At 52.3% G+C, this 25,347-nt stretch overlaps 10 protein-coding genes across 10 annotated transcripts; 4 read left to right on the top strand and 6 right to left on the bottom strand.

The window, feature by feature from the left end:
• Positions 1–281: 281 nt before the first annotated feature.
• On the top strand, positions 282–2,514 carry PV09_03034 (uncharacterized protein). The gene is made up of 2 exons (XM_016356174.1): positions 282–1,323; positions 1,585–2,514. The coding sequence occupies exons 1-2, from the start codon at positions 1,066–1,068 to the stop codon at positions 2,122–2,124; spliced, it is 798 nt and encodes a 265-aa protein (XP_016215697.1). The 5' UTR covers positions 282–1,065; the 3' UTR covers positions 2,125–2,514.
• PV09_03033 (uncharacterized protein) lies at positions 2,321–4,736 on the bottom strand. Its single transcript, XM_016356173.1, has 3 exons — positions 4,598–4,736; positions 4,048–4,537; positions 2,321–3,986 (listed from the first exon to the last, which is right to left on the bottom strand). The coding sequence occupies exons 1-3, from the start codon at positions 4,693–4,695 to the stop codon at positions 2,595–2,597; spliced, it is 1,980 nt and encodes a 659-aa protein (XP_016215696.1). The 5' UTR covers positions 4,696–4,736; the 3' UTR covers positions 2,321–2,594.
• Positions 4,737–5,050: 314 nt separating this feature from the next.
• PV09_03032 (uncharacterized protein) lies at positions 5,051–6,593 on the bottom strand. Its single transcript, XM_016356172.1, has 4 exons — positions 6,406–6,593; positions 5,762–6,289; positions 5,566–5,708; positions 5,051–5,494 (listed from the first exon to the last, which is right to left on the bottom strand). The coding sequence occupies exons 1-4, from the start codon at positions 6,418–6,420 to the stop codon at positions 5,395–5,397; spliced, it is 786 nt and encodes a 261-aa protein (XP_016215695.1). The 5' UTR covers positions 6,421–6,593; the 3' UTR covers positions 5,051–5,394.
• A 2,455-nt stretch (positions 6,594–9,048) lies between these two features.
• On the top strand, positions 9,049–9,294 carry PV09_03031 (uncharacterized protein; the record flags this gene model as incomplete). Its single annotated transcript, XM_016356171.1, has 1 exon — positions 9,049–9,294. One exon carries the CDS (start codon positions 9,049–9,051, stop codon positions 9,292–9,294), a length of 246 nt encoding a protein of 81 aa, XP_016215694.1.
• A 247-nt stretch (positions 9,295–9,541) lies between these two features.
• On the bottom strand, positions 9,542–11,615 carry PV09_03030 (uncharacterized protein). The gene is made up of 3 exons (XM_016356170.1): positions 11,411–11,615; positions 11,213–11,348; positions 9,542–11,161 (listed from the first exon to the last, which is right to left on the bottom strand). The coding sequence occupies exons 1-3, from the start codon at positions 11,509–11,511 to the stop codon at positions 9,662–9,664; spliced, it is 1,737 nt and encodes a 578-aa protein (XP_016215693.1). The 5' UTR covers positions 11,512–11,615; the 3' UTR covers positions 9,542–9,661.
• Positions 11,616–11,770: 155 nt separating this feature from the next.
• On the top strand, positions 11,771–14,895 carry PV09_03029 (uncharacterized protein). The gene is made up of 3 exons (XM_016356169.1): positions 11,771–11,931; positions 11,989–13,291; positions 13,346–14,895. Exons 1-3 carry the CDS (start codon positions 11,925–11,927, stop codon positions 13,587–13,589), a joined length of 1,554 nt encoding a protein of 517 aa, XP_016215692.1. The 5' UTR covers positions 11,771–11,924; the 3' UTR covers positions 13,590–14,895.
• Positions 14,896–15,149: 254 nt separating this feature from the next.
• On the bottom strand, positions 15,150–15,831 carry PV09_03028 (uncharacterized protein). Its single transcript, XM_016356168.1, has one exon. The coding sequence runs from the start codon at positions 15,538–15,540 to the stop codon at positions 15,190–15,192; it is 351 nt and encodes a 116-aa protein (XP_016215691.1). The 5' UTR covers positions 15,541–15,831; the 3' UTR covers positions 15,150–15,189.
• Positions 15,811–16,627, bottom strand: PV09_03027 (uncharacterized protein). The gene has a single exon (XM_016356167.1). The coding sequence runs from the start codon at positions 16,358–16,360 to the stop codon at positions 15,932–15,934; it is 429 nt and encodes a 142-aa protein (XP_016215690.1). The 5' UTR covers positions 16,361–16,627; the 3' UTR covers positions 15,811–15,931.
• Positions 16,628–19,376: 2,749 nt separating this feature from the next.
• On the top strand, positions 19,377–22,908 carry PV09_03026 (uncharacterized protein). Its single transcript, XM_016356166.1, has 4 exons — positions 19,377–19,950; positions 20,081–20,176; positions 20,456–21,201; positions 21,376–22,908. Exons 1-4 carry the CDS (start codon positions 19,942–19,944, stop codon positions 22,331–22,333), a joined length of 1,809 nt encoding a protein of 602 aa, XP_016215689.1. The 5' UTR covers positions 19,377–19,941; the 3' UTR covers positions 22,334–22,908.
• Positions 22,825–24,435, bottom strand: PV09_03025 (uncharacterized protein). Its single transcript, XM_016356165.1, has 2 exons — positions 23,947–24,435; positions 22,825–23,799 (listed from the first exon to the last, which is right to left on the bottom strand). The coding sequence occupies exons 1-2, from the start codon at positions 24,233–24,235 to the stop codon at positions 23,309–23,311; spliced, it is 780 nt and encodes a 259-aa protein (XP_016215688.1). The 5' UTR covers positions 24,236–24,435; the 3' UTR covers positions 22,825–23,308.
• Between the last annotated feature and the right edge of the window lie 912 nt (positions 24,436–25,347).

Below are 25,347 nucleotides of genomic sequence, written 5' to 3'. Positions count from 1 at the left end.
GTGTGGTTTTATGTGCGCCGGCGCCGTCATGCGGACACGGATGTCTTGTGCAGCAGCGCAATGCTGACCCGCACAGCCGCTGAGCTCGTCACGTACTTGTCCTTGTATGAGCAGAGCCGCAAGCGCGCCTCAAACGCCCGTTCGAAGCGCAGATGCCCAATGGCCCACGCCGGCCGCTCCTGCTGGATCAAGCAAGTCGCCGGAGGAACCGCATCGTGAAGATCCTCAGCAGGCGCATTCCATCTCGATCCTCAGATCTGGAAACCACGCCGCGCCCCGGTGGCCAATCACCTGCCGCGTCGCCGTGCTGTACCTGCCTGAAATCCCCGGGCCATTGCATGTATCCCATCGCCCTGCATGAGGAAATCGACCACCAAGTCGGGCCTCACTTCGACTCATCCTCGTCGTGTGATCGCCCGCTGGCCATCAATCCGCCCGTTCCCTCCACCTGTTTTCACTCCCGTTTGGCGCTCGATTCCCTATCGACTCCTTCGGACCACGTTGGAGCATGAGGCGTACGACCGTCATCGTGCCTGCCTAACCACAACCAGTGCTGCTGCCCTCTCCTAACTCTCCACGCTCTCCTCCTAGCCAAAGCCTTGGACCCGTGGCCGCTAGCTAGTCGTCCTACTCGGAGCGTAGAGCGAGACGCTGGGACTCTGGGTTTTCCACTAACATACTCGCCCTCATCATCGTCATCAACATCATCGTCGTCATCATCATCAATCATTGTCATCATCATCATCGTCATCGTCATCATCCTCATCATCACTTTCGTCGCTGTCACCATCCTCACTCCCCTTCCGGCAAGTTGGCGTACGGAAACTTCGGTCTGTGCAGCCACAAAGCGTGCCTTTGAACCACACCCACGCACACGCTTTCCTTTCCTAGCTTCGTTCCACATCGTGCGCACACCCAGATCCACGTCGCTTCCTTCCTTCCATCCTTCTCTCACCGCCCATCTGCATTCCAAATTAGGAAAGGGAAATTCACCATAGACTACCACCGCCACCACCGCCACCGCTGGCCATCGCCGCCGTCATCGCCCTCGCCTACCTCACCATCATGCCACGCGATCTTCAGCACGAGCTCGACGATCAAGCAACTGCCCAGACGCTCGAGAGCATGCCTGGCTTGTCAACCCAGTCCACCTCTCTGAACATGGCTACTTCTGAATCCGAGGACCTGTATTACGACACCGAGGAACAGCAAATCGAGGGTGTGAGGGTGTATCCAAAGGCTCTGACGCTGAGCGACCTAGATGCATGCTGCATCCTTGAGGACACCGCGTTTCCCCCGGAGCAGCGGTGCTCCAGAGAAAAGGTTTGTCCTACACATTTTTCCTTTTCAGAAGCAATTTTAAGTGGTGTTGTATTCCTGAGCGCTGCTCTTTTCTGTATTCTCTGCTCTGGAGCCGTTGTGAACGAGTCGCGGGAGTTTCGTTTGGCAGGCAATGAGCACATCACATGACCTTGAAAGCCGCGCGGATTGGTGTCGGTGGGGAAATGCTGGAAAGCAAATTCGAACGAGATCTGAATTGAAGTACGAAGACGGAAGAAAACTAACTCACATGCTCTCGAACAGTTTATCTATAGGCTGACTGTCGCCCCGGAGCTCTGCCATGGCCTCTTCACAACTGCTTCCCCAGACTACGAGCCACAGCACCTGAAAACTGCCGAGACTGCCAAAGCAGCATGCTCAGTGGAATCTTCGTCGCCTCGGAAGCAGATCCTCATCGCCCACGCGATTGGTACCCTATCCACCAACAACACTGTCCTCGACGAAGATATGGCCCTGCCCCCAGGCTGGAACGATGCCTCCGTGCCCAAGGACCCAAAGCTGGGTCACAAGCCTGAAGGGCGCGTTGCCATGTTGCACAGCCTGGCCGTGCTGCCCTCATATCAGGGAAAGCACATCGGCTCAACTCTTTTGAAAGGCTACATCGATCTCCTTCGCGCGAGCGGCAATTACGATCGACTCGCGCTGCTTGCGGACGACCACCATGTCAAGTTCTACGAGAAGCACGGCTTCACTAATTTAGGGCCTAGCAAAGCTGGCTTCGGCGGCGTGTCCTGGAACGACATGGTCTTGGACTTCAAGCACGGAGCTGCTGCGCATGACTGACTCGTGCATCCTCTCTTCAGTAAGCAGAGACTGCTCAAGGCAAAGCCGTTTAAGCAGAGGTCAAGGGGCATGGCCGGCGGTGCTGGAGGAAAGGGGGGTTAAAGTCGGTCGCGTACGCGAAGAGAGGATATTAATAAATAAAAATCGCGCCATCCGAATGAACGAAGACGGTGGTCAGCGACTGGGAAATGGTACACGGCTCGGAAAAAGCTTGATTGAATGGAAAGCCTAACATGGTGGAAATGGACAATGTTCACAGGCCCAGCTGTCAAACATGTAGATCAGTGTATGCTGCATTGCCAACGCCTGAAGCTATGGTATCGTCAGAAAGAAATAAAAGCCGTAACGTATGTACAGGAGTGCGTTCTAGTGTCCTTTCTTCCAAATTCAGAACCGCGTTTGAATCCCACACTAAAAGCGCACAACCCGTGCATAAAGCACCGATAAAGCACGGCACAGAAATAACGCAATCAGCGACTCCGCGTGCTGCCCAGGCCGCGCTTTCCGGTAAAGAGATGTTTTGGAATGCTGGCCGTCGTGTGCCTGTCCGCCTCGCCCTGTCTGGCCATCCTGTTCATCCGTTGCTGCCCCAGCTTCGCCAACCTCTCCGCCTTGTTCCTTGCCACCTCGTTCGTCACGCCGTCCAGCCGTCTGTTCCCCGCCACGGACACGCTGCGCGGCCTCGACAGCGCACGCTTGAGTCTCTCTTTGGGCGTGGCGTCGATGTCCATTGCGTCGCCGTCGTCCGCCAGGCCCTCGCTGCGCCCGCGAACGGACGAGCGACCGCGCGACTGCGACCCCGCGCGCGCGGAGATGGACGTGGTGTCGTGACCGGCGTCTTGAAGCGACCTTTCGAGCTCGGACAGCTTCTTCGCTTTTGCGCTGCGCGGGATGAGCGCCTTGTTCTTCATGCTGGACTTGCGCATGCGTGCCTCGTTGCGAATCAGCTGTCGCTTCTCGCGGATCAGCTCGGCCTTGTATCTGATCTCCTGCTCCTCGTCGTCGGTGATCTCCTCGCTCTCGTCATAGTAGCCTTCTGCCTCGAGCTTCTCCTCTTCCTCCTCCAGTGCCTTGAGCTTGGCCTCGATGTCAGGGTCGATAAAGTCGTACACGTTCATACCGTTGAACACTTCGGGCACGTGATCGTACTTCCACGCTTCGTCTTCGAGAATATAATTCTTCTTTAGGTCAATGCTGTAGACACCGGCACCACCGTTCTCCTCCTCGATGTCCCGCTCTAGACGACGTCTGTTGGGGTCGTTCTTGTCATATTTAACTCGGTTCTTCGCCGCCTCAGGGATATCTGGCTCACGTGTCACGCCGCCAAGCGGTTGAGCGACGTGTATCCTTCGAAGCAGATCGCCAAGCCGTCCAGTTGGCTCGCCTGCTGAATTTGTTCCTGCTTTCAGCTTCTCGCTATTTCTAACTGCAATGAGCCTATCGCACGCCGCATTTCGGGCTGCCATGACGTTGATCTCGTGTGCGCAGGAAATCTTCAGAAGTTCGGCTTCGCCAGTCTTCAGGATCTCGTGTAGCTTGGTGTCAATTATCTCTTGTAGCACCTCTGGTGCAAGCAGGTCTGTCTTGTTGACGACGATAAACGTCAACTTGTTTGCAAATAGAGGCTTAATATTTTTATACAGCTGAACTTGCGCATCGACTGAGAAACCGCAAGCCTCAGAAAGATCCATGAAATAGAGCACTGCGCTTCGAAGGTGAGCAATGGCGGTAACAGATTGCATCTCAATCGTGTTCATTTCTTCCAAAGCGTGGTCAAGGATTCCGGGTGTGTCAATGGCCTGAAAACGTAGCATCTTGTAGTCGAAGTGTCCGACAAACAAGCTCTTTGTCGTAAAAGCGTACTGGGCCATATTAGTCACACTCTACTCCACATTTCGATGTGCTGCTATATCTAATACGTACTGGCTGAATATCCACATCGGCCCTACTGATTGCTTTCAAAAAAGAACTTTTGCCGACGTTGGGATATCCACAGATAAGCAGCGTTCGCGTGTTAGGATCGATGCTCGGCAATCTGCCCAGATGCTGCCTGACTTGCTCGAGGTAGATAAGTTCGTCCTTCAGCTTTGAAGTTATGGTGGCCATCCGACCAAGTGCCGCTCGTTTCAACTGCTTGCACTGATACAAGCTTTGGCCATACTTAAGCAGACGCACGTGGTCTCTTGCCACTGTCTCAATCAATGTCTTCGCACGAGCAAGTTTTCCGAGAGCGATACGGAAGTGGTCTGCATCGTACAGTGTGTTCATCAAGTCGCGGTGGAAAGGGTGGATATCTGCGAGTTTGGGGAATGATTCAAGGGTGGCTTGAAGTTTCTCTACAAACTGCTCGGATGTGAACTTCACCTTCCGAGTGTAGAAAGCCCTGATACGACTGATTTTGAAGCCGCTTCGTCTGTATGATAAACTGATTAGCGAAAACGAGTAGGATATCCGGATGTTATGAGGCAATTACATCTGTGTGGGAAGACGACGCTGGGTCCTGGAGAGGACAATGTCCAGCAACTCTTGCGAGGTTGGCACCGGCGCGATGTCCTTCCATGTCAGCTTCATATTGACGGCTGTTGGAGAAGGAAAAGGTGCTCGTCTGAAGTTGGTAAGGTTGTCGCCGCCCTCGATAAAAAATTCAAGCCAAGCCAAGATTTTCGACAGGGTTCATGGGAAACGCTTATCGATAAGCCTGCCTGGACCCACCAAGGTTCTGTTATCATTCGTTCTTGATCGACAGCTTGCCAATATTTATCATTAACTATCTTTATCTTCACCGCAAACCAGAGATTTTAAACCACTAATAAATGTTACTAGTAAAGGATTATAATAACTTTTCAACAAGTAGACGGACCAATTAGAAATAACGTACAAGGCATTCGCGGACTCTTATTGCCGAATTATCTTCAATTCGAATCTAAGGCAGAGCACAAAATTAATTACGCCTCGTGGAGATGTATGTCGACTTGTAGTTCTGGCCTTGCATCTTGCTCTACTTTTCTCTTTAGACGCATCCACTTTAAGGTTACAGCATAGCCTTGGGGGCAGTTTTATGAGGCTGGAACGTGCGTGTATTTACATCTCCGCAACATTACACAATTTGGTCTTAGTGGCATATACATGCAGTTCGTCATACTTTACGAAGATTCAAGAACGAAAGATAAATCACGAAGGTTGCAGTCGCGAGCTCCTCAGGCCAAGTTCCGAGACCATTCTCATCATACTTAGAAGAGAAGAGCAGAGCACAAAGTATGAATCCTTAGCTTACAACCTGTTGGGCTTTTTACCTCCTGCAAGATCACCGTTATCATTGATCTCCATTGTGCACAAAATGCAAGTGTCTTTCAAAGCTCCGAGACGATACCTGATTACGCGATTAGCATTACGAACCCACTTCGTGTGAGACGAGGTGAGAGAGAGCCATGGAGCCCTTACTTGTGATTGACTTCTTGATAATCCGAAGAGCCTAACATAGCAGCAAAGTGCTCAATTGATGGATAGTGAGCCAGAGCGATTTCATCCCATCCGTCTCCCTTGCCTTGCCCACCGATGACGTTGCCAACGATTTTAGCATTTCCCTGAAAGTTGGCTTAGTTTCATCTGAAAATAAATGAGATACACACTCACTTACACCGTGTCGAGAGCCTATGCTCTCACCAAAGGCTTTGCCATATTTCAGATAGTCAGACTTCTTGCCTTCGTTGAAAGCCAAAAGGTTAAACATCGAGACTGGATGAGTTCGAACTCTAGCGGGGAGGTCGGATATCCATGTCTCAAGTTCGGGAGACAACTCAAGAGACTGGCTCGAAGATGCAATCTTGCGTCTGGTATTGTCTGGTGGTTTAACGGAGTCGGGATTCAAGAGCCGCTCGTTTTTCTCCGAAAAGTCTTGCAGCAACTTTGATGGCACGCCAGCTACAACTTTCCATGAAGCAGCGATGTGTGCCTCAATAAGAGGGCTGAATTCTGTGTTTCCTGGAAGGACGAGGAAGAGATTCCAATGGATGTTGTGCGCAAGAAGAGGTACAGTCGATATCCGCGACGGCAGAATAATCCATCTGAGGGGCCGACTTTGGACAATGGGCACTATGCCATGGTGCTTGAGTGATGAAATGAATAAAGGAATTGTTGACCTTTCCTTCAAGCTTAAAAGATAAACCTAGCTCCCTAATCAGCTATGTAAACTTCATGTTTTGTTATTGGGCAAGATATTCCAATCAGGAGATCATTCGATATTCCTTATGTATAGAGTAAGGGAAGGCTGGGGTTACTGACGTCACAAGCTGGCATCCTCTGAGCTGATGAAGAGTTGATTTAATATATGCGTGACCTAGCAGCAACAGGATATGGCTGTTGAATACAGGTGTTGGCTTTCCAATGTTAATGAATAGTATGGGGAGACTTTGATTGGTCATAGAAGTAGCTTTAACTTGTGCCTCGGCTAAACCACGATGCTGTGAATGGTGTGGGCTCTAACTTAATCATAGATGATAATTAATAATCGTTCATTTGATATAAGCAAAACGCGTTCGTGTTTTTGATTTGAGTGACAAAGTCATGCGCGCGAATTAGACTCAATCATCTAGAAAAGCTCAGGTAAGATTTCAAAGTGAACAGTCACGTGATTAAAAGTCGCAGCGTGAAACATTCTTTGCTAACGCGGTGTATTTGTATTACGAAGGAGATATTGGAAGCAGCTGATATTTCCCCTCATTTACTTCGGTTATAAAACTTTTTATATAGCATATATCTGATGTTCTAAAATTCTTGAATATCACGAAACTCTCGTCATCATTCCGTCGACAGCCTAGAGCTTACAATAGGTTATCGATGTTATCTTGTTTCTGTACGCATTTTACGTTTGTTCTTCGATTAGTTTTTCCTCACTGTCAGTTTTTTTGGCTCTGTGGTACAATCCCTCGCAGGCTATTCCAGGAGTCCTCGGGTTCCTTGCACCTTTTAGAAGTAATCATCCTGTTAATATGAATGCATAACCAAAGATTTTGGAAAATTTTCCACACGACTATTTTAGTTACCATGTTTGTTTGAGGGATGAGTCACTTACAGCCACGAAATCTTGGCCAGCTCACTCTATGTATTGTTGAACTTTCGACAGTAGTTAAAATTTAGAAACGTGCTCCTTCAGCCATATATGATCTGTGCATGGACATGTTTTCAATGGCAAATATAATAGCTGTCACATCAGAATATGTTCATATTCACATTTCCAAGCCCTCAATTAACCCCGTTTAAGGTTTTTTTTATCGCAACCTCTGTGGCTAGCTGACGAACGGCGAAAGCTTCTGCAGCTGGTTGCGAAATTCCTTCGAGGTTGAGCTATTTCGATTCCGGAGGGCAGAAACAGAGAAGCACCACGTATGAAATCCCAGTATAAATATAGCTCCTCAATTCATTGTTATAGCTAGTGTATAACAGTTGTCATTTGAGTAAGAGGTATGGTCTAGTATTCTGTTTACGTGCCATAACAATATCGATAGCAATATAAACCGAATTCTATGTCTGGAATATTGCATACACTCCCACTGGGCCTGCAAACTGATTGATAGCATTGCAAAGTTGTTGAGCGGATAGATAGATTCCTTTTGTCCTGGTACGGAGTTCGACTTGTATGATTTCAGCAAAATATGAGTACGGTAAGTGAATGAAGTCCAAGAATTTTCGTAAAATCCAAACGAAAAGAAAAGAAGAGGAATGTGAAAGACAAGAGAGCTTTATATGATCTCGACGTAGCCGGCCGAAAATCCCTTCATCAAGGTGTAACTGATTTTCGTGCCCATGTTTTATATTTAAAATATCGGTCGATCACCCTAATGTTCGGATTTATAGCCAGCGTAACAATTCACAATCATGTCTAAACAGCCAGACCAATGCTGATAGATATGAATTGTTAGGGGTATTTAACGCAGACCGATTTGAGCACTGGAACGAGACAGTTGTTAACTTCAACTACTGGCATGAATATGACATGCTTGACCCGATTATTTGAAAATCCTCATCTAGAAAAATGGCTAGTTAGATGAAAGTATGAATGGAGAATGGGATCTCGAGGACTTGTGAAAGAGATGTTGTTGTTCCCCTCTCATTCCTCCAAGGAGGACTCCAGTAGAAAGCTCAGCTTAAAGCAGAAGTGATTGTGTGTGTGTGTGTGTGTGTGTGTGTGTGTGTGTGTGTGTGTGTCATTGAATCCTTAGGGCTCTGTTTCGTAAATCACTAGCTAATTCACTGGCTCAGAATACAAAGGTGTGTTGGCGACATATGGTTGCACGAACCTTGTGAAACAGATCTCGGAAAAGGGAACGGCTTGCAAGCTTTGAAAATCAGAGTTGGCCTGGGAACTGTCTTATATTTCGGATGGATATCGGCGTGTTAGTCAACAATGCTGGCGTTTCCAAACAGGTCAATTACCCTGAATGGAACCAAAGTTACAGTAAAGTTCTGAGGCGGGGGATGAAGATGTTCAATGATCCTAATGCTTGATCAACAGCCGAAAGCGTCGAAAAGACACTATAACAAGGTGTGGAAAAGGAAGTCTGATATCAGAAGTCCGAGAGGTTTTGCCTGGGGAAAAGGAAAGATGATGTCCGTTATAGAAAGTCTGGTAGGTCTATCCTGTCAACGTTTTGATTAGGAGGGAGAAATTGATACCAGGGAACTGAAAGTAAATGGTATCTACCTCACTACATTTGGCTTCATCCCCTAGCTCCACAGAGCCTAGGATTCAAACGGAATCAACATTGCGCCGCTCGGTGCGTTTGCAGCCGAAGAGCCATGGGCTCAATGAGACACGCGATCTCTAATGTTGTTTGCTACATTCAACCCATTCAAGCCCCGTGCAGTATGATGCCATCCAATGAACACGTGCATCAGCGTTGCCGTCCGCGGCATTTTCTCAACGAAATGACTACAACAGACAACATCTGCAATCTAGAATCACTACTCAACAAGTACGAAACGAAAGTTGCCAAGAGATGTACAGCTAGCCATCGGAGGAAGGCAGAAGAGATTTTTGGACTTCGACTCATGTTGGCTTTAAGCGTAGCAGGCTATATGAGTGGAGGCTATATCCTATTAGAAGGGGGCAGGTTCATGGGTGTTTTCATCAATGAAGGTCTTTGGATGCCTGAAGACTCGTGTATAGACTAATGTGTCGAGCTTCAAACTGCTTTACCGAAACGCAGTTTCCGAATTTCTTTTTGTCCTCATGCGATGACATACTCCCGAGAAAGCTAAGAGGACATCATCTGTCAGCAGAAGAAAACAGGAATTCAGAGAGTATTTCTTCTACCTTTGAGGCTTGATTCTCCTACTTCCGATTAAGACGGAGTCGAGACGGTCTCAGCAAAAACTACGTGGTTTGACTCAGGAAACGAACAACTACTTTAAAATTACTCGCTATTCTTGTCGTTGTGAAGAAGTTGCGGCAGGGTATTGGATCTATCTGTTCAATCAACATATTGTATTGATATTGTTCTTCATCTCTGTGTCAACTCTCTGGTAGATTAGATAGTGGTTACTTCTCAGAAGTCTCTAGATTGACAATCCAATTCTCCCAAAATTTTATTCCGTCTACGCCTTGCTCTCGACACAAGTATCCTTTCTCCTCACACATCTCCAACTCCTCCTGGGCAACGCCCACGCTCCACGAGAACCATGTCGCCACCTCCTGCACAGTGACTCCTTTCCCAAACAAGCGCCAATCCCAGTTCGCACCCGCTTCGGAAGGACCTTTATGAAACATCTGCATCCAAGACAAAATACTCTGGATTGTCTTCTCATCTGTACGATCTCGACCTTGTACAACAAGAAGTCCGGATTTGAATCTTCGCAGCCGCACCGGTAAAGAAAGCTTATCCCACATTTCGGCGGCTTTAACGAAATCAGCTGGAGAAACAAGTTCAACACCACCTCGAGCACGGTTGAAAACTGCCCAGAGATCGACGAGCGACATAATGCCTCCCTCGCGTTTGAGTACACCTTTTGCGTCGTCTGTGAGAAACTCAGCAATATTACGAGATAGCTCGGAAATGTAAAGATTATCAGAACCCAATGTATCCTTGGTCGTAGCGATGCCGAGTGCCGATGCTGAATGAGAAAGAATTGCGTTTGCTTCGGAGCTGACCCCGTGGGTATTTCGAGCTTGTGTACTGAAGCGTTCTGCGAGGGCTATGACCTCTTTTGCAGATGTCATTAAGGCCTCGAGATCTTCGAAGGCATTGCCAAGAATCATTTCATTTGTTTGGCGAAGCTGTTGTCCGCGGCGCTCAAGGCCTGCCAAGCCGACGAGATTGTCACTCGGACGACGTGTGAGGGTATTATGAGGGGATGATGGGCGCTGCTGTGGATGCGGGATGGGCGGTGCGCTCATGAGAAGCCATTTTCTCTGCACTAAAGCATGTTTCAGCTTCTTGTAGAACTCCTCTTCTTTGCCGTTGTTCGAACGAAAAGACAATTTAATACTCGGCATATCCTCTCCTATGTTGAGATTCTGCAGGGTCGGCGCTGGGGATTCAGAACGCAGGGGTGTCTCTAGATCTAGTCGCTTATTCGCAGCTGCAGGGAGATTGGCGCTACAAATCTCACATACAAGCAGTGCAGCGTCATTTTCGAACGTGCATCGTGGACAGGCAACCTTATTTAGCTTGCTGCTAGACGGTTCTAACATAGGGCTCGTGGTTGCCGCTTGTCTGTGCGACATCTGGGTCAGGGCAGCTTTGACTACATGTGCCACTGATGGTTTCACTCCACAAGCCAGACATGGCGGTATGTTTGTGTGCACGTTTGCGGTCGCAGGATCGAAGTTGATTGGAATTGGATTCGAGAAGCCGTCGATAGGGCAGATCCAGGTGGCATTTGAGTTGAGAGCTGGGGCTGGAACCAGCGACAAAGCCGGAGATCCTTGCCTAGCTGGTGAGGCAGCGGGAGTCCGGGGCGAGTTGTTTGAAGGTAATGTGGTAGTTTTGGAAGCTTTGGAGTAAAGCGTGACTTTGGGCGAAGATTTAAAAAACCCGCCCTAATCGGTTGTTAACACTGCAACAGACACTGCACATGTGCTTAGTCTTACGTAGTACTCCACAGTGTCGACATCTTTCAGGTCCACGGACACCGAATACTTTCTGGGCTCGTTGTTGTCGACATAGCATATTCGGTGGGAAGTCAAATATGCTCTCCCATTCTGATACTGTGGTATCTTATACTTTCTGCGAGCAGTCGATCAGCACTTTATGTTTAAGAGACTCACGCAAAAAATGCAAGCACGTACCCATCATACAATCCTACGGAGTCTTGGACGTCTAAGAATGTCTCATCTTGGAGGGGCAGTGGCTGGAAAGCAGTGGTCAGGTCGATTCGGCGGAGCAACATTCAGGACATGCAACGAAGGTGTCATATGACACAGCATTGTTTGGCACGATGCGATGGGTTTTCCTCAGTAATGTCTTATCAGCATTGTGAAGCTGCCTGTCAAGTGTACGGAGGCTGACTTAACGTCGCCTCTGATACATCGATGGCGACTAGACGGCCGAAATCGGAAACGCCATCAGATTAGTGACTCACGTGAGATGCCAGCTTGGCACTTGGCCCGTGTGACGGCGTGGGACTTCGCTTCAAGTCACAAACCTCACCGCATCCGCAACCACACACTTTTTCCCACACATTCCCTCCCCGTACCTGACCTTTCATCGTCGGCTAACCACAGGAACGTTTTTGGCATTTATCTCATAGAATTCTTGTGCTTCCTTTCTTTTCAGTGCCCCTTTGGCGCTAACCCATAAAGCATGGCTGGTACGACCTTCTGTCCGACCCGTCTCCTTCCATCGCAAGACACTGACCGCTGTCCAGCAACCACAGCATATACATCCGTTGCAGCAAGACGGGCGTTCAATCGCCCTGACGGCTCATCCAACGGCTCGTACTCACCATCCTCTTCTCTGTCCTCACACACCGTGCACCCGTCAACACCTCCACCACCTGCACCAGTAGTGAAAAAAGTAGAATGGCCCCAGCCAGTTCGTGACTACGTTTTTCGATCATTTCAACCCGAGAACTTGATTGCAGATATCAGTAATGATGATATGCAAGCAATGCTGAAGAAGACGTTGTCAGCTGCTGCCGAGAACGGTCAACTGGACACCATTGACTGGGCTACTCTTCCTTTACCGCAACAACTAATACAGCAAGAACGGGCTATCGCATCCTGGAACACCCAGTCCTACGAGAATAATGGCTGGAACGCAGTAGAACAGCCGGACTCTGGCTCCAAAAAACGCAAATATGGCAACGACGTTACAGATGACGCATCAATACCTCCTTGGGAAAGAGATGATTCTAACGGTTTTGGTGACCGCGTTACATATGCCAGCAAGGGCCAGCAGTCCAAGATAGAGAAACGCATAAAAAAACAGCAGGATGCACTCGGCAAAGGCACAAGTAAGTTCCAAGCCCAAGCTGAGAAGCGCAAGCAGCGGTTTGGCGCACATTTAGAAGACACCCCACCTTGGAATGCTCGACGCGAGGTTACGCCTCCTCATGATCTAAACTCTGGCCCAGTCATTGGGACATGTCAGCGGCTAGAGAAGCAATACTTCCGTCTAAATGGAGCTCCCAAGCCCGAGGAGGTCCGACCCCTCGATGTCCTGGAGAAGGCCTTCGACCACATCAAAAAAAAGTGGACGCAGGATGGCAACTACGTATATACTTGTGATCAATTCAAATCTATGAGACAAGATCTAACCGTACAGCATATCAAGAATGAGTTTACCGTCAAGGTATATGAGCTTCATGCTCGTATAGCGCTTGAGATGGGCGATTTGGGTGAGTATAACCAATGTCAAACGCAACTTCGAGCTCTGTACTCGCTCAAGCTTGGGGGACACCCGGCCGAATTTTTGGCATACCGCATTCTCTACTTCGTACATACGTGCAACCGCATTGCCCTCAATGACATCCTTGCCGAGATTACACCAGAGCTGCGTCAGGAAGAGTGTGTCAAGCACGCTCTTGCTGTTCGCTCAGCACAAGCATCGGGCAATTACCATAAGTTACTAGCTCACCTCTACCAAAGTGTACCTAATATGGGGGCATATCTGATGGACATGTTCGTTCCGCGCGAAAGAATCGCTGCTCTGGCAACCATATGTAAAGCGTACGTCTTACTCCCAACATTTATAGTCGTCGAACATAAACTAATTCCAAAAAGATATAAGCCTAACGTAAGCATTCAATTCCTTGCAGAGGAACTAGGCTTCGACACCTACGAAGCGACGATTGAATTTCTAGATAATGCGGGCGCGGGCCAAGCCGGTGCTTTGGTACGACCTGTTCAACCTTTAGACGAAAAAGAGCTTGGCCAATGGAAGCTGGACACCGGAAAGGCTCTACCGTTGTTTCAAGCCGCCAGAGCTAGTGCTTTCAAGAGCGTGGATATCAAGGGCCAGATATGAAATCATGCCATCGTCATCCCTCCCAAAGAGCATGTCCAAAGCACGTTCTTCGAACGCCTGGATCAAACCTGCTCTTATGCTTGGCAAGAGGCTCACAGAGACCCTACACTATTAAAGTGACAAACGTGTCACGTCACGCCGCGTAGACGGCAATTCGACCGAGCCTCCACCAGATCTTGGGAACGCGGTTGATTGGAGAGCGACGGTTCATCATCAATCATCCCCTGAGAGGACGATGTGACAAACGTGACTGCAAGTGGTTGCAATCTGCCGTTTGCATTCTTAAGCCCTTGGCAGGCTTGCAAGATGCCACTGCAAGTTCTGACGCAACTCTAGCACTGTGCCCTCGAATAGCTTCTTGATTATTCTTTCATTTTCTCTGAGTTCCTTGACTTGATTCGCGACCTACAGTGAGGCCATTTTCGACCCGAGAGTATTCCGCACGCGAAAGTTGATTGCACGGACGGAGGAGGAATGAGGCACATATGCACGACACGACGCTGCGACTGCACACGCTTTGTGCATATTCCAAAGAATGGATCCGAAGGAAAGAAGTCTGTCACGCATGGCCCTTTTTTCGTATTCCGCGATTTCACTCAAGATATGGTCATGGCTCGCAACTACTGGTACTAACCCTATGCGCGCGCTCCGAACTTGCCTCGCAAATTTTGCTGATCCGATTTTCACCGATTCACATAAAGTCACCTGTTACATTGCACATGATGTTCAACAGTCATACAGTAAGCACAGCAGAGACGAACGGCGTTTTATTCTTCTCTTTGCAGCGATACTACTTTATTTTCAGCTTGCAAGATGCCATAGCTATGAGGAGTGTTCTCTTCAAGACACAGGAATTTGGAGCATAGTCTGCCACGGCTTCAACGAACCCTGGGACGGGTAGCGACGTCAAGGGGACCCCGTATGGATCGCGACGCCTACACTGCGAAAGCAGTGGGTGTCCATCTTACGCTTTTGTGCTCTTCCTGTCGTGGACGAGACACCCGCAGAGTTCAGAGCAAAGAAGGATAAGCATGTGAGGGAGGGCAGACAAAGTCACGAACGTTGGCTTTTGTTTTTTCTCTTTCTCTCGTAGCTTAGGTGGCCAAGAGAGTGCAAAACGACATCAGCACAAATGACTCGGGAAAGAGATACGGCAAGAGGATTCGTGCGTGACGGGCCCTTTAGTTGATGAGGCGGACCGCTCCCACGTGCCAGGCAGGATGATGATGTGATGTGTGTGGAGTATATAAAACTATGCAACCAAATTCAAAACTGGCCATTCGGATTACGCCGTCTTGACGTCCCGGGATGCTTTTGTTTTTCTTTTTTCTTTTTCTTTTTTTTACTAGCACGCTCTGATCACAAATAATGAAGTCAACAGGGACGTCTTGAGATGTCAGAAGCTGAAGAGCTGAACGAAAGCTTGGTCGGATCGCGTATGGGAGAAACGCAGGTATTTGCGACAGGAGTGACAAGGGCGACAAGTCACAACCAAATGAGGGACATTCTATCAGAGAGAGCGTATGAGGCGGCAGGAGGGGAAGGGGGAAGGGCAAAGGAGGGGGGGGGGGTTTCCAATGGCGAGAAGACGCGGGGAAGGTCATGTGAGCGTCTCTTTGCGTGAGAGATAGATGAGATGGATGCAATAAAGACGGCGACGAGAGTAGGACGGGCGAATGGGGGGGGCGCTGGGTAAAGGGCGACGAATCTTCCTGGGCACAGTCGAGCAGGTGAGCAGGACAGCTTTCTTTTTTTTTCTTTTTTTTCTTTTTTTTCTCCCTTGGCCTGTTTGTTTTTTGCCGTTTTCCTGCTTTCCGGTCGCGTTAGCACGGCCGTCTGATTGAATGAATGATTTTGATGGATGGGGGGATGGACGGATGGTTGGTTGGTCCGTTTGTCGGATGGAACGAGGGAGCCTGGCAATCAGATCGGGGTGCATGAATTTGTGCATTTTGCATGAAGGAAACCGGACGACAAAGAGCGGCCCCGTTCGTGGAGCGTGTTTGCCTCGATGCTTCTGGAACAGAGCCAAGGCCGGGATGCGTGCGTCAGAAGGAAACGCTGGTGAGCCCGGCACTTGGGCGAGCCGCGGGTCCGCTTGGTTTACGATGCGGCAGGACTTTGTTAAGGGGAGCGAAAGGGTTACGTTGTCGGGCTACCGATGATGGGGGAGCGAGGCCCGAAAAGCGACGACGTCCAGGCTTGGAGCTGTTCGCGAAGTCGGGCCACGACTCGCACGCACGCTCTCCGCCCTCTCGGGTTCTTCTTCTTTCTGCCCGTCCGCCTCGCTTCTTCGCACGCCTTCGTGCGCCCGCATAGACCACGCAGGACTCTCGTACGGGTCAGATCAGCAGCACGGGCATCGCGTGGTCTGGCGGGGCGCCCGTCGGCTTTGCGATCCGGCGATCGGCCTCGTAAAGGTGCTCACAGAAGGTTCGAGTTTGACCAGCGTTCGGGCAAGCTCTCTCAGCGTGCATGAGCGTAAGGCGGCCTGGGTGGAGGTCTGGCAGGGCTCGACAGGGCAGAGCAGGGATCAGCTTTCTGTGCTTCGTCCTCTGCTGCTTTTGTTCGCCTGTCTCGTGCCTCTGAAGGTACTTGTTTTTGATACTCTTCTTGCCTTGACTCGGTGTCTGCGGCCACGTGTGACGAGGCGATGGCCCGCTGCTTCGGCATGTGCCACGCATTGTCAACTTTGCCGTGGCCCCATCGCTTTCTGACCTCAGCTGCTTTGGCAGCGCATGCATGCATGGATTTTGCGTGTACGCGAACATGCGAACATGCGTGTGTGCGTGTGTGGCGTCAGTGTCTTGTTTTTTTTTTCTTTTTTTTTCACGAGAACCAAAGTGGTGTCCGTTTTGTCGCACAGTGCCGTTCCGTTACCGAGCCAAACGTAGCCCATTCGGCCCAGCCAGAACGGCCACGAGGAAGAGTACCCCAGTCCAAGAGAGGAGGAGAAAGGGTAGGAAGAGACAAGGGAAAAGAAAAGAAAAGAAAAGAATAGAAAAGAATAGAAAAATGATGCCGAGCCGGTGCGCGCGTGGACCAAAAAAAATGCATCCGACAAAACAAGATCTGGGATTCGTTATCTTAGTGGGTAGACGGGAGGATAAATGGCGGCGTAGCTTGCCAATGGCACGCCGAAGAAATGGGGGCGAGTCACTTTTTTGTGGCCCCGTTCGCCTGTATGCGTGTTCGATGGACAGCCGTGGAATCAGTCGTGGTGGTGGTAGTGCTAGTGGTGGTGGGCCATGGCGAAGACATGGACGGGCTGCCAATCGTAGCGCTGACCTGCAGGGCGGCAATCTCCCGAGGACGCCCAAAAGCGATGCGGATGGAAAGGGGAGGCCACGAGCAAAGATGGAAGCGCCAAGGCGTTCCTTTGCATTATTCTTCTTGTCTTTGCGCGCCAGACAACAGAGGCTCCTCCTGCTCCCAAGCGCACTGGGCTCAGGCGCGGGAAGGGGGAGCAGCGTGTTGGGTACGAGGGTCGGCTGGGCAGGGGAAAAGAGAGCAAAGAAGGGCACAGCACAACCGTAACGTGGGACCGAAGGGGACCAAGCAACGGTAGCGTAAGGGGAAAATGGCCACGAGGAGGCGAGCAAGAATGGTTCTGGGAGCGAAGGACGGCTGTCAGACCAGCTGGGCGGGAGCCCGTAGAAGGACGTACAGCGACTGTTGGGTGTCCGGTACGGGACGCGGCGAACGAACACAGCACACGCGGCCAAGGCCCGACGAGGCACGCAAGTGAATCGTGAGCAGCATATGTGTGTGCATGTGCACGAAGATGTACGTGTGAATAACGGGGTATGCGAGTCCCGAGCTGGGAGCGAGCAGCAGCGGCCGCAGCGAGCGAAGACAGGACCAAGTCCAGCAACGTCCGCAGCGGCACAGCGTGGCCAAGGAACGAACGCTGTTCTCCCTCCTCGCGCTGGTCGCCTTCTCTTCGTGCTGCGTACGGAGCGTGTGTTGGAAACGCATGTGGAGAGCTTCCGCGTCGCGGTCTCGCTGTCTCGCGGTCTCGCGGTCTCGCGCTCTCAGCTGCTGGCTCCCGCCCGTCCTGCTCCGTCTCTTTTGGCCCTGCAGCAGACAGAGCGCGCGATTCGTTTAGCCGATCTGGCCTCGACTGTTCGTCCCGAGCGGGTGTTCCAAACGCATCGTCGCCGCGACCCAGGCGTGGTGCTGCTCAGCGGGGGCTCTGACTGGGCCCCGCGCCGGTGGAAAGCGCGAACGTCGACTGCTGGGGCGCTGCTGGCCTGGCTAAGGGGGGAACGAGCGGGTCCGAGCAGTCGGATAGCAGGGGCGACCCTGTGTTTGGGGGGAGCACGGAAGGCGCTGCTCGGGGGTTTTACCGCGTTTCCTGGCGCACTAGCCCGCACTACCTTGGGGGCAGGAGCAACCGTCGCAGTCACCACGACCGCGGCATCCCACTGCAACCACCACGACCGCGACGACTCTGCGGCCGCCGGTGCTGATGTCGGGGAGCGCTGCGGCGCCGCTCTCCAGTGCCCTCTCGACGAGGCTCCTGCTTACTCTACGCTGCTCTCGCCGATCCAGGGCCCGTATGCCGTCTGCGCGACAGTGGGAAGACGTGGGAAGGGGGGGAGAACGAAAAGAAAGCAGATGGGACGAGAACGTAACCAATGACGACAGCCCCCAGTGACAGGTCAAGCGCGACGGCCTTGTCCAGCCAGTTCCTGATGCGCCCGAAACGGCCGCCGTTCACGCGCCGTCGCTCAGCGCAGCCTCTGCGCTCGGCTCGTTGCTGCTGTGCTCTGCGGTGCTCTGCTCTGTCTCTCCTCTGCTCTGCTCTCCTCTGCTCTGTTCGTCTGTGTTCTGTTCGGTTCTCCTCCGCGGCGACAGCGAGCACCAGTCCCGCTCCGGCGTCGTTCTGTCCGCGTCGCCCTGTGCGTGCGCGTACGTTCCCGTCCCAGCCCAGCCTACCGGAGCCCTTTCGAGGCTCCCTCGTTCTCAGGTCCTTTTTTTCGCTTTCGCCGTCCGTCGGCCGCACCCACGAACAGCCCGCTGTCCTTGTTCCTGTCCCGTCCCGCCGTGGTCTCCACTGCCGCTCGCCTTGCCCTCTGCCCGACGCCGGCCACCTGGACCTGGGCAGCCGTGCAAGGGCGGCCGAGTTTCATCTTCGCCCAACGTTGCTCCTCCACGCTCCACTCACCACCCACCCGTCGTCTTCAGCACTGCTTCTGGGCTGCTGGCGTGTCTGGTCTGTCCAAGCCCGCAGCGTCTCCCTGCCTGTGCACGTCTGCCTGCGTCCCTCCGTGCCTACGTGCCCCCTCCGCCCGTCCATCCATCCCACTCGTACGTACAGACACACTCTCCCTCGCGCACGAAATCACGTTCAACCACACGCACATACACTCCGAGGGCCACACATACGCACATACATCCACGCACCCGTACACGAACACATACGGATACACGCGCGCACATCCACGCCCACGCCCACGGGCTCCACCCCTTCACATCGCCGCCATTTGCACCGCCTTGCTCTGTGTGCGTGTGTGTCTGTGTGGGCGCGCGCGCGTGTGTGTCTTGTCCGTGTGTGTGTGCGGTCAGTGGATGTTTGCGTGTTCCGCTGTGTGGCTTCGCAAAGCCGTCACCGTTCTTACGTCCTCGTCGCCGTCCTCTTCCCTTTTTTTTTCTGGTCCTTTTTTCAACCCAGCCTGACCCCAGCTGCTGCTGCTGCGGCCCTGCGTCAGATACCCGTCCGCTTGCGGTATATTCCCGACCTTGAATCTCCCGACACCACCGTTACTCTCGCCCACCAGTCTCCCCCCCCCCCCGCGACCGATTCATCTACTTGCTACAGCAACGGCACCGCTGACCACCGACAAAAATCCTCCCCGCAACCAAGTCCTACGCGCCGTCTGCTCGCTGCCCCTTCGACTCCTGCCCGAAGACGCTTCTGTTATACCCGGCCGTAGGCCTGCCTGACACCGTTGCACACCCGCACGCTGCCGTCGCCGCGACCACTGCGCTGACCATCCGCTCACACCTTCTCTTCATACACGCGCATTCATCGGGAAAGAGGACAGCAGACAGACTGGAAACCCGCGCAAGCTCTCTTTCTTTCTTCCTTTCTTCCTTCTGCCTCTGAAGTTTGCACCAGCTCTCCCCCCTTACTTCGTCACACGCACGCTCTTTCTGCCCCTCTCTTTGTGTCTGTCTGCCTGTGTGTGACTGTGTGTGCGCGCGTTCGTCCGTCCGTGTCTGCAGGGAGGACATCCAGCTTCCGGACCTGCGCCGGCAACCAGCGCGCCGCAACCACTGATCCAAACGTGCCTACAACCGCTCTCACTGCGCGGACATCCACGGCCAAATCAGTTACTTCGTAACCATGGTCAAGGTATGCGAATGCACATCCATGCAATGCGCGTCCCTCTGTTTTCTCTGGCTTCGTTGCCCGGCATACGTCGCCAGTCGACTTGCAGACAGCTTTGCATATTTCCCTGCTCTTGTACTGACCTCCATCTTAGTTTCGCATGTCTATGAAGGGTGAAAGGGGGGATGCAAAACCACATCACATATCAATACCGCAGAAAGATGCCATTGCCATCGTGCCTCCAAAGAAGGTACGCGTGCTCCTTGTCTAAAAGTTCCTTCTCTTTTTCTTTCTTTATTTTTTTTCCCATCTTTCATTTCTTCATTTCTACTCTTCTTGCCTGTTCGCTCCCTCGCTCCTCTTTTGTTCACGCGGTTCCGTGAGTCACTGCACTTCATCGCGCAACAGGCTCTTGGCGGTACGCGCTGCACAGGCTCATGCGCGCGCCAGCCGCACTTGTATAGAAACTCCAACCCCTCACTCGTCTTGTTTCAGAGCGTGCGATACTGACAGTTTCCCCCACGAGCAGGTCATCAAAGCCATCGCGGATCTACCACCAGAGAAGGCGTTCGGGCCTGGCTACCTCACATTCTCTGCCGGCGACTTCCTCCACGTCGTCGGGCGCGAGAACGATACGGAGTGGTACGAGGCATGCAATCCGCTGCAAGGCGCGCGCGGTCTTGTTCCTGTAAAATTCTTTGAGACGGTAGGCAAGCAGGCACGTAATAGCGCTGGTTCGACGGGGAGCGGCGGGTACGCACCCGTCCAAGGCAGCGCTCCTCACGACTCAGGCTACGCAACCGGCAACGGCACCGGTGTCGGTGGCGCGCAGAGGATGTCGGCCGGCAGCTCGCAGCGCCCTCAACAAGGGGCTGGCAGAGGTGCTTCTGTGTATGGCATCGTCATGTACGACTTCAAGGCCGAGCGGCCGGACGAGCTTGAGGCCAAGGAGGGCGAGGCCATCATCGTCATCGCCCAGTCTAATCCCGAGTGGTTTGTCGCGAAACCCATCACGCGCCTAGGTGGACCGGGCTTGATTCCCGTCTCCTTCATCGAAATCCGCGACATGGCCACGGGACTGCCCGCCGCGGACCCCCTCGAGGCCGTCAGGAGGGCTGGTGTGCCCAAGGTCGAGGAGTGGAAGAAGATGGCCGCTGAATATAAGGAACGAAGCATCCCGCTTGGCCAGTTCTCGGCTGGCGACCTCAGCGGTGGCCAGCAGGCTCTACAGCAGGGCATGGCGCGGATGAGCCTGAACAACCAATCGCAGAATCCGTAAGTCCTTTTTCTGCCACGCATTGCTTTCAAGTGTCTCTGCAAAGTAATTTGTAATTTTCTTCTTAATTCTTTTTTTTTTCTTTTGAGCATCTTCCTTTAGCCGGAAAAGACTGGTTGTTTAAACTTTGTTTTTACGAGAGTTTTTTTCTGGCGCTGACCCAAAGCAAACAGCTACGGACAGCTCCAACAAGGAAATCCCTACCAACAGCGAGGCTACCCGAATGGCCAGAACGGAGCTCGCCAGCCGCAGCCCGTCATGCTCGCGCCCGTCAAAGCCTCCGTTCCACGCTATTGCTTTGCTGACGACACCTTTTGGTTCATCGTTGAATGCCAGATGGAGGATGGCAGACACTGGGAGCTGCAGCGTCTGTATCAAGACTTCTACGACCTGCAGATCAATCTGATTCAGGAACACCCGCTGGAGGCTGGAAACGTCAAGGGCCACGAACGCACCTTACCGTACATGCCGGGCCCGGTCACTTACGTCACGGACAACATCTCGAACGGCAGACGGGCCAACCTGGACGAGTACATTCGCAACTTGCTCAAACTAGGACCTCACATCACGCGGAGCAACCTGGTCCGCGTCTTTTTTGCGCCACGCGAGGGCGACTACGAGATTGACCCTAATGTGGCCACGGACGACTACAGACTTAGCTCGGCCTCGCAAGATTCACCCGCAAACCCATCCAACGCGGCGAGTCCGCAGAGCTCGGCCGGAAACCTCTCGCAGCAAGGCTACAGCGCTGCCGTCTCCGGACGTCCGGGGACCGCGACGGGACATAACCCGCAAGGCCAGTTCCAACACTCGCGCACTCCGTCACAAGCCACGACGACAACCAATCGCGCGCCCGGCGCCCCGCTCAAGATCAAGGTATGGTTTGAGCCAGACAACTGTGTTGTCATCCGCATGCCGGCACAGTTCTCGTACAAGGACCTGTATCGCAAGTTGAAGGAGCGAAGAGCGCTCGAGCGCATCGACGGCGAGGAAGATGACGCGGAGCTTGAGGTATGCTACCGAGACGAGGCCGAAGGCAGACTATACCCAATCAGGGGAGACGAAGACCTTCGCGTCGGTATGGAGCGAAATCCGGAGAGGTTCACGCTCAGCGTGAGGGCGCAGAGTTGAGGAGCCTATTAAACCACCGCCTTTCACCTTGCTTTCATTGATTGCGCAACCCGAATTCGCACCCATAGGCACCCACGTGCCATTACTTTTTCTTCTACGGCCTTTGCCTGTCCCTTTTTTTTTGGTCAATCTTCTAAAACGTTCGGCTCACTTTTTTTTTTCATTCTTCTGCACGGGGGTTGTACGGCGCGTCGGCGTTTGCGAGGTGAAGGGATAGGTGATTTCTCGGAAAAATAAGAGGGGGGGCCAACAGGCGACGGACGAATCTGGGAGCTATGCATTTTCTTGCGAAATGGGACGAAATGGATTGCTTTGACGACGATAGTACCACGCTTACCGCAACTGGACAGATATACACTTATGCATGTATGAAGAGGGAAGCAATTTCCCCTTCCGGTATCTTTTCTTTTTTTTTTTCTTTTACTTTTTGCGATGATGGAATGGAATGCGAATGTGTCTTGGGGACAGAACAGATGCTTTGGAGTATACCTCTTTGATCATAGCTTTTTGATAGCATCATCCCTATCATTCTTTTTTTTTCACTCGATTCAAGACTGAGTCCTATGCTTCATGAACGGCTACTTTCATTTGCATTCTACTATTCGGTTACATGAGAATTTCCCTTTTTTTTTCCTTCTTCTTCTTCTTCTTCTTCTTCTTCTTCTTCTTCTTCTTCTTCTTCTTCTTCTTCTTCTTCTTCTTTTGTCTGAGCACGTCAGCAGTCTGTTCTAGCCGTAGGAAAACAAAAAGAAAAAAAAGGAGCCGTCATGTCGCACTCCCTCCAGGATATGAGTCACTTCTGGCGAGACCCAAAAAAGTTGACGCCTCGTCCGCGTCACTGTCGACATGACACACCAGACAAAAAAAAACTTTCGAACGCGTAGCCGGGCTAGCAGATGCGTTGGGCAGCGGCCCGACCGGACCCCCCCTTCTTTTTTTGTTGCGTGCTCAGGCAAAGCTTCCACGCAGGCCAGGCTAGGAGGCGCTGATGAGGCCTCTGTCCGGCGAGATGCACTGGCCGTTGACCAGCGAGGCCTGGTCGCTCGAGAGGTAGAGGACCAGCTTCGCCACGTCCGGCAGCATCACCACGGACTCGGGCGACGTCACCTTCGGGTTCAGGTCCCGGCTGGTCCGGATGCCCTCCTCGTGGAAGGGCGGCAGGCCCTCCGAGATGCCCGTCGGCATGCCCGGCGGCTGGATCAGGTTGCACCGCACGCCCTTTGCGCCGTAGAAGGCCGCCGTGCTCTTGGTCAGCCCGACGAGCGCGTGCTTGGACGCCGTGTACGCCGCGCCGGCGACCCAGCCTTTGAAGCTGGCCAGGGAGCCCACGTTGACGATCGCCGCCGCCGCCGCCGCCGTCTGCCCGAGCACGTGCCGGATGAAGTGCTTGGTCACCAGCATGGTGCCCGTCACGTTGACCGCCATGACGCGGTCCCACTGCGCTTTGTCCTGTTCGCCCACCGGTGCTGTACGCAAGTCAGCCTGAGTGTGTTTGCACTACCACTCTCCGCATTCAAACCCCGTCCGTCTTGCCGCCTCTTCGCTCCTCTCCCCGTCTCTCCGATATCTTGTTCCGTTCGACTTGGAAAAAAAAAAATAAAAGTGATACGTACTGAACGTGTCCATGATCCCCGCGTTGTTGACCAGCACGTCGATCTTCCCGAACGCGTCCACCGCGGCGCTCATCAGGGCCTCGACCGACGCCTCGTCCGTCGTGTCGACCTTGTGGGCGAAGACGGCGCCCTTGCCGGACAGCTCCGCTTCGGCCTCCTTGAGCCGGCCCTCGTTGATGTCGCATAGCACCACCTTGGCGCCGGCCTCGAGGAATGCGAGGGCGACGCCCTTGCCCAGCCCGTTCGCCGAGCCGGTGACGAGCGCCACCTTGCCTTCAAAGCTCGTCATTTTTTTTCGATCTGGTTTTTTTTTTCAGTCTGTCTTTTTTGGTCTGTTTTGAGTTGTTTTATCTCTTCTTTTCTTTTTGGAAAACCACAAGACGCTGGTATTTGAGCTTCAGACAGGCAAAGGAAACAGGTGAGGGATGGCAGAGGCAGAGACGTTGACGCCGGCTTGATTGCGGACTGCTCTTGTTTGAGAAAATGTGCTTGCTCCACCAAACTCACTTACCCCGCCCGCCATGGCCACGTCTGCCCACGCAGCGTTTAGCACGTTTCTTTGTTCCTTTCTTGACGTCGTCTCTTTTGACCCCCGTCCCTACCCCTACCCCCGTCGCATCCGTCCGCACGAAAGAAAAGTCGACCGCCGCGCGCCGCTCAAAACTTGGGCTTGGGACATGCGTTCGCGCCTATGGAGGAAGTATGTGGGGGGGAAGGGGGAAAGGAAGAAAATAAATTGTTTTATTTCTCGGAGGGTAAAAAAAAAATCAGCTTCAGATGTGTCGCTGCTGTCAACCCCGAACCGACAGCGTCCGTTAGGGCGGATGAGGGGGTCAAAAGGGCGGGTAACCCCTGTCGCTTAAACCAGCACGCACAAGGACAAAGAAAATAAAAACAGAGTGAACAAAGAAAATCTGCAGCTGAACCGACTGGAGGCGAGAGATTGGCAAAACAAAGGTGATATATCGGCCCCTTCTGCATATATTCACAGGGAAAGCGGAAAAAGAAATTAAGTAGACAAAAACCGTTTTACTTGTCGCTCTTGTTTTCGGCAGTGTGTAAGATTGTCAGCGAAGACGAAGAAGGCGCAGGGAAAGGCAGCATGCATTTCGATCTCGCAAGTGCCGCAGCTACGCACGCTTTGCTGTTGGCACTCCCCCACGTGCTCGAACCTCCTTCTGAGTGATCCTGCCGTTGGCGACGCTAATCGGCCTTTTGCACAGATGTAGGCTGGCGAAATGCGGTGGGCTGGATCTGCTGTTATCCTCATGTCGGCCTGCAGGGCGCAGTGAGTGGACGTGCTCTCGCTCGCGAAACCTTTGCAGAACAGTAGACCAGTGGCATTGACTGCAGCCACGGGGTCTTGGTTGGTCCTGCCTTTTTTTTTTTTTTTTTTTTTTT

The sequence above is a fragment of the Verruconis gallopava genome (assembly GCF_000836295.1).
Source record: "Verruconis gallopava strain CBS 43764 unplaced genomic scaffold supercont1.8, whole genome shotgun sequence".
NCBI classification, from domain to species: domain Eukaryota; kingdom Fungi; phylum Ascomycota; class Dothideomycetes; order Venturiales; family Sympoventuriaceae; genus Verruconis; species Verruconis gallopava.
This window is presented reverse-complemented; position numbering and strand designations above follow the sequence as displayed.

What these genes read in the sequence shown, in the direction of transcription:
- PV09_03028 (XM_016356168.1), bottom strand. Translation starts at nt 15,540, where the DNA reads ATGCACAAATTCATGCACCCCGATCTGATTGCCAGGCTCCCTCGTTCC.
- PV09_03033 (XM_016356173.1), bottom strand. Translation starts at nt 4,695, where the DNA reads ATGAAGCTGACATGGAAGGACATCGCGCCGGTGCCAACCTCGCAAGAG. An exon ending in CGTCGTCTTCCCACACAGAT is followed by an intron (nt 4,538 to 4,597) that starts GTAATTGCCTCA and finishes TTTATCATACAG; the next exon opens with ACGAAGCGGCTTCAAAATCA. An exon ending in CCGATGTGGATATTCAGCCA is followed by an intron (nt 3,987 to 4,047) that starts GTACGTATTAGA and finishes AATATGGCCCAG; the next exon opens with TACGCTTTTACGACAAAGAG.
- PV09_03029 (XM_016356169.1), top strand. An exon ending in CTGGCAACCATATGTAAAGC is followed by an intron (nt 13,292 to 13,345) that starts GTACGTCTTACT and finishes AATTCCAAAAAG; the next exon opens with ATATAAGCCTAACGTAAGCA.
- PV09_03034 (XM_016356174.1), top strand. Translation starts at nt 1,066, where the DNA reads ATGCCACGCGATCTTCAGCACGAGCTCGACGATCAAGCAACTGCCCAG. An exon ending in AGCGGTGCTCCAGAGAAAAG is followed by an intron (nt 1,324 to 1,584) that starts GTTTGTCCTACA and finishes GCTCTCGAACAG; the next exon opens with TTTATCTATAGGCTGACTGT.
- PV09_03027 (XM_016356167.1), bottom strand. Translation starts at nt 16,360, where the DNA reads ATGTTCGCGTACACGCAAAATCCATGCATGCATGCGCTGCCAAAGCAG.
- PV09_03025 (XM_016356165.1), bottom strand. Translation starts at nt 24,235, where the DNA reads ATGACGAGCTTTGAAGGCAAGGTGGCGCTCGTCACCGGCTCGGCGAAC. An exon ending in GGGGATCATGGACACGTTCA is followed by an intron (nt 23,800 to 23,946) that starts GTACGTATCACT and finishes ACTTGCGTACAG; the next exon opens with CACCGGTGGGCGAACAGGAC.
- PV09_03026 (XM_016356166.1), top strand. An exon ending in CCATCGTGCCTCCAAAGAAG is followed by an intron (nt 20,177 to 20,455) that starts GTACGCGTGCTC and finishes CCCCACGAGCAG; the next exon opens with GTCATCAAAGCCATCGCGGA. An exon ending in AACAACCAATCGCAGAATCC is followed by an intron (nt 21,202 to 21,375) that starts GTAAGTCCTTTT and finishes CAAAGCAAACAG; the next exon opens with CTACGGACAGCTCCAACAAG.
- PV09_03032 (XM_016356172.1), bottom strand. An exon ending in GCATAGGCTCTCGACACGGT is followed by an intron (nt 5,709 to 5,761) that starts GTAAGTGAGTGT and finishes GCCAACTTTCAG; the next exon opens with GGAAATGCTAAAATCGTTGG. An exon ending in TATCAAGAAGTCAATCACAA is followed by an intron (nt 5,495 to 5,565) that starts GTAAGGGCTCCA and finishes TCGCGTAATCAG; the next exon opens with GTATCGTCTCGGAGCTTTGA.
- PV09_03030 (XM_016356170.1), bottom strand. Translation starts at nt 11,511, where the DNA reads ATGTTGCTCCGCCGAATCGACCTGACCACTGCTTTCCAGCCACTGCCC. An exon ending in TCCGTAGGATTGTATGATGG is followed by an intron (nt 11,349 to 11,410) that starts GTACGTGCTTGC and finishes GACTGCTCGCAG; the next exon opens with AAAGTATAAGATACCACAGT. An exon ending in TCGACACTGTGGAGTACTAC is followed by an intron (nt 11,162 to 11,212) that starts GTAAGACTAAGC and finishes ACAACCGATTAG; the next exon opens with GGCGGGTTTTTTAAATCTTC.